This window comes from Saccostrea cucullata, unplaced genomic scaffold (assembly GCF_032062105.1).
Source record: "Saccostrea cucullata isolate Sc308-1 unplaced genomic scaffold, CSIRO_AGI_Scuc_v1 ctg12187, whole genome shotgun sequence".
NCBI classification, from domain to species: domain Eukaryota; kingdom Metazoa; phylum Mollusca; class Bivalvia; order Ostreida; family Ostreidae; genus Saccostrea; species Saccostrea cuccullata.
Window position 1 is genome coordinate 11,399 of NW_026922068.1, and position 5,395 is coordinate 16,793.

The 5,395-nt window shown below is 29.6% G+C and overlaps 1 protein-coding gene across 1 annotated transcript; it reads right to left on the reverse strand.

The window, feature by feature from the left end:
- Positions 1-1,440: 1,440 nt before the first annotated feature.
- Positions 1,441-4,739, reverse strand: LOC134261146 (cysteine-rich DPF motif domain-containing protein 1-like). Its single transcript, XM_062743603.1, has 3 exons — positions 4,598-4,739; positions 4,321-4,404; positions 1,441-1,756 (listed from the first exon to the last, which is right to left on the reverse strand). The coding sequence occupies exons 1-3, from the start codon at positions 4,700-4,702 to the stop codon at positions 1,676-1,678; spliced, it is 270 nt and encodes an 89-aa protein (XP_062599587.1). The 5' UTR covers positions 4,703-4,739; the 3' UTR covers positions 1,441-1,675.
- Positions 4,740-5,395: the final 656 nt, after the last annotated feature.

Genomic DNA, 5,395 nt, shown 5'->3' on the forward strand with positions numbered 1-5,395 from the left:
AAAATACCATGATATAAAAAGCCAAACGTAGATCTCTCATTGTTAGAGAACATATGAATACATAATTCAAACTGCACTTCTTACACGTTTCTTTCTATCTTTTTATTCTTTTCTTTTCTTTAATGTTTATGTTTTAGAACTTCAAAATTACCAAAATGCACAAAAGGGATTTCACAAGCAAGATAGATCATTGGAAAAAAAATCATTTTTAGGTCAAATTGTGTTATTTTTTGAGGGGGTAGATAGTTTTCCGTGTCATCCTTTATGTTTTCCAACCATCTATGAATAAAACACCTTCTACACCTGTAGAACGTGTTTCCTTCAAGTATGTAAATGAAAAAGAAAAAAAAACTTCTATAAGCCCGTCAAACTTGATTCTAACAACCAATATCGCCCACATTAAGGCTTTTAAAGAACAATTCGTCAAAAATTTCAGTCTGAAAAACATTAAAATATAATCCATCAATCTGCAAAACATAATTGAAAGTAGATCTTGGTGAAGTTACCATTTTTCTTTGCAAATATTACATACAGATGTTCATTGATCAGCTATCAAAAGTAGATTTGTGATACAGATCTGAATAAATTTTGGTTTTCGTGGTTTGTTGAGGTGGGTGCGTGATTTAATTGATTCCAAATTGGGAAAATGTTAAATAAATGTGCAAACAATAGAAGCATTGGAACCTTAATGAAAACTCCCAGGATTCCCAAAGGTATCAAAAATTGAAATTCTGTGATTCCTCCTTTATCATGATTTTAAAAGATTTCTGTACTTTTATATCGTTTGCAAGTCACGGTGATTGGAATTTTGTTTTAATTATATAAAGCATTTTCTTGTTTTATACGCCCTTATGTTCTAACATTAATCAACATAATTATGGCAATTAAACTTTATTTTCCGTTTTGCTTTACAGAAGGTTGGAATGATGCAGCAAGCTAAACAAAAGATCCTTCGTGAAAAATGACTTAAACCAGAGAGCATGCTTGTGTTTTGATTTACTTTAAAGTTCTAAAATTTAATTTATAAAAGCCCTTCTTTAAAAGGTGTTTCATTTTTTCTGTAAATATAAATGCAAATGTGTATATTAGTACTGATGAGATCAAAATGAAATGTGCAAGTTTTCATTCATAGAGGGTATGAAAACTATAAATGCAATCAAGCGTTAATTTTAATGCATTCTGCTGATATGTACTAATTGTATCAATGCTTGATGACATTACAGTCTTACTTATATCTTAAATGCAATTGGTTGTTGATCTTTGATTTGACTTCTATCTCACTGTTTCCTCATAGCAAATTTATTGTACTTACTTAGAGGCATTCCAGATTTATCATAAGGGTTAGAAGTACAATATTTAACTTACAATAATCAAAGCTAACATATTTAACTATTCCATTTTTAATAATAATTTAAATAGTTTACTTAATTTGCTTTTTAACAGAATAAACAAAGGATGTATTTCAACATTCATTCGCAAACGGTTTAACGTGTAATGTGTCACGTCAAAAAATCAGTGATATGTTTAAATGTCTTTTCCTTGCAAGATTCACAAAGCAAGTCAATGAAAAACTATTTTTTATTTGCGACCAAGGTTAGTTATATTTAACTACTTAAAAACGCTTGCGCTTTCATTACGGTCCGCGATAAGCCGGGCTCTGCATCATGCTTGAGAGTCATTTATCACAGAAGACCATGTGACAGGACTCTGACAATTTGCTGACATCTGTCAATGATTCATACGTCAGACCAAGTTTCTTAAAAATCATCAGTTGTTTAATTTATTACTTCAAAAATGTTATTGAGCAAAGCGAGATAACTCGAACGTTTTTTTTATTATTAGTTTTATAATTCAGTTTTATTATTATTATTATTAATTTGTTAATGAGTAAAATATTATTGTCCTGACTCAAATATCTCCAAATATTTTTTTTATGGAATTGATTGTTGTACGTTATCTTAACCCTTTTCTTTTTTAATGACTTCACAACTATTGAACATAAATATTAAGCATGGAGATTAAAAGTTTCTTTCATGAGCATCTTGAAAATATTTAATTTTAATATATAAAATCATTATCATTCTTAACTATAAACCACAAAACATGTGATATTCATTAATGTAATAAAGCATTTTTTCTGACCTTGTATATTTCCAAATTTGTATTTAATTGTCAAAAAAGTTCCTGAATGCCACCGGGATAGTTAATACTGCGATTTATACCAAGAAAATCTCATTTATCACTCTAATTATAGAAATGGCATTCCTATATAACTACTGCTTACATTTTAGGAATTAGAATTTGAAAGACAAAAAAATGCTATAAATCTAAACATCGATTGACTTTGATTATCAAATATGCTTCGGTTTAGTTCGCTGCGTGATCGGGGGATGGTGGGTTTGAAGCTCAATCGTGTCTTCATCGCTAGAAGAAAAAAATAGCTAGCAACGGTTCATTAGCACTTTGAAGTGAAAAGTGTCACATCTTTCGGGCGAGACTTTAAAAACAGTGGCACACAAGTCTTCATTGTTCAGTGGCCCAAAATGCCGAGTTAACGTCTAAATACACAAGCCCTTGTTACAACGCACTTCGAAACAATTTTCAAAGTGTGTTAAATTTGGGACATAGGTAACGCACTTTTAAAAAAAATATTTCTTTTCAAAGTGCATTAATATTGACCATATTAACGCATTTTGAAAAAAAATGTGATGAATTGGTCAATATTCCAGCAAATATATGATGTTCGTCTTTACAAAAGAAAGTTTGGGGGCTAAACACCCTAGCACCACGCCACCCCATCCCCGTCTCCGACGAATTATGTAGGTCTGATGGTGATGGCATTGAACATAAATGGATTTTCAATTTTTAAAGAACCAAAATTCAATGCACTAAGGACTTCATTACACTTTTTACTGCATTTAGAATTTTACGGGGTTTTTTAATATCAATTTTAAGCTACATGTACGAGAAATGCGACAAAATGGGGTCACAGTTTGTACGCTCATAAAAAAATAATTTTCCTTGATAAAATGATGATCTTTTATAGTTATTTTATTGACATGAAAAATATTTCTGAAAATTACGATTGGTCTTTCTTATCATTATTGATTTGTATTAAGAAGTATGAAAAAATAATTATTTATGCACCTTATACAATTTTGTTTTGTATTGTACTTGATTTTATAAAGGTACTTTGGCCAACATATTGTTAGTTGGCAATTGTTGCTTAAATCAGTGATACGGTCCCTTGGTCTATTTTTCGTAATATCAAGGGTGCATTTTTTCCAGGAAATATTATCTCAATATTTAATCTTTTATAGTTACCTAATGTCATACCAGTTTTGTAAATACATATATTTGGGTAAGAAAGATAAAGAGTTGGGGTCTTCCACCTGTCTTCATCTTGTTCTCGATGGGGGTAAACCAATTCACCAGCTTTTCGAAAGAAATATTTATAAAAAAAAAAATAAAATAATACAGTCTACATGTATTACTAAAATCTCAGTCCAATTTTTGAATTTTGTACAATTTTTTTTTTCGAAGTGCATTCAGTGTCTCAATGATTTAATAATTGATGTGCACTCTTAACGCACTTTGAATTTCTTTTTCTAAGAGCGTTGGTTTAGTCCCAAAATCAACACATTTTGAAATTGTTTTTCAAAGTGCCTTGATTTAGTCCCAGTTTTAACGCACTTTGAAATTTTTTCCAAAGTGTGTAATTTTTTCAACGTCCGTTGCCACAAATAATGCTTATTTTTAATTAAAGATAACACTGATGATCAGTATATTGGCTGAGAAAGATTATATTTTACTAGTAATGGGTCATTTTCAGGCAGGAGTTAAAATAAAATTAAAAGGCTTTTGTAACAGGTAATTTTAATATCTTTTCCTTAAAAAATGCAAATTTTTTGACAGTCAATATTACTACAGAAATTTATTAGAAACAAAGAGCTGGTTATCTTTTGACATGACATGAAATAACTGTTACCCCTTCGAATAAAAATGGGTCTTCAAAATTGTTTTAATGCAAATATAAACATGTATAGTGGATGAAAATTGCGTATATCATCTATTATCTAAGTCGGGAGAAAAAATTCTTGGACAAAAATCGGCAATGTTTCTTATCCTTCTTACATTAAAATTGCATTACATTATATTCATTTCAAATTCTCTTCAGCTTGATATTGCCTTTTACATACACTGTGGAAAGATAGATAACCCTTATTGAAAATACATGTTGAAGAGATTTTTTACAATTCTAGAAAAGAAAAAGAAAAAAAAATCAACTGAAAGACGATTACACAAAAAGTTAAATCCCACCTCTGTTATCTCCATTGGGAATTCTTTCATGTTTCTTTTCACACAAGTTAGGCAAAAGCGTTTAGTGTAAAATAAACTGCAACCCTGAAAAACAAAACAAGTAACATGCACTCAGGGAATTTTCTGTACATTGTAGTTTGATTTATTTCCAACTGCTAAATTGATCTTTTTTTCGGTGAAATGTGGCCATTTAGTGATATCGCTCTTTTTAAACTTACAGGTTTGATATTTTTAATTTGACATGTAAGATATTATTATTAATTATATCTACAAGTACCTGTGACAGACATACTCTGGCTCCACAAATACAACAGCTAGACCCCAATGTAATCATTCCTCCATCTGCACTGAAAGGATCCTTAACAACAAATGCTTCCTCCATCAATCTATGTATAAAATGTATACTGTGAAATCACTAATTTTCATGGGGGGATATAGTTTTGTTTTCGAGGTATGAAAAGACCCACGAATTCATGTCCACCACGAAATGTAAAATTTTGCATGTTATGTAGTCAACCTTTTTTAATCCACGAATTCAAATCCTAACGAACCAAGAGTTTTTCCTCAAACAACGAAAATTTGACCCCACGAAAATATGTGATTTTACAGTATCACAAATATTTATATCAATCTATATATAAAATGACTATGTATATGACAAATGTTCCCTCTATCAATCTATATATAAAATGTTTATCACAAATTTTGTTCTCTATCAATATTTGTATAAAATGTGTATCACAAATGTTTACTCTATCAATGTATGTATAAAATGTATATCACAAATATTTCTATATCAATCTCTGTATAAAATGTATATCACTAATTTTTTCCTCTATCAATCTCTGTATAAAATGTATATCACAAATGTTTCTCTGTCAATCTTTGTATAAAAATGAAATATCACAAATGTGTTCTCTATCAATCTATATATAAAATGTATATCACAAAAGTCATCTCTATCAATCTATATATAAAATGTATATCACAAAAGTCATCTCTATCAATCTATAAATAAAATGTATATCACAAATGATTCCTCTATTAATCTCTATATAAAATGTATATCACAAAT

What these genes read in the sequence shown, in the direction of transcription:
- LOC134261146 (XM_062743603.1), bottom strand. Translation starts at nt 4,702, where the DNA reads ATGGAGGAAGCATTTGTTGTTAAGGATCCTTTCAGTGCAGATGGAGGA. An exon ending in CCAGAGTATGTCTGTCACAG is followed by an intron (nt 4,405 to 4,597) that starts GTACTTGTAGAT and finishes TTTGTTTTTCAG; the next exon opens with GGTTGCAGTTTATTTTACAC. An exon ending in TCCCAATGGAGATAACAGAG is followed by an intron (nt 1,757 to 4,320) that starts GTGGGATTTAAC and finishes ATGATTTTTAAG; the next exon opens with AAACTTGGTCTGACGTATGA.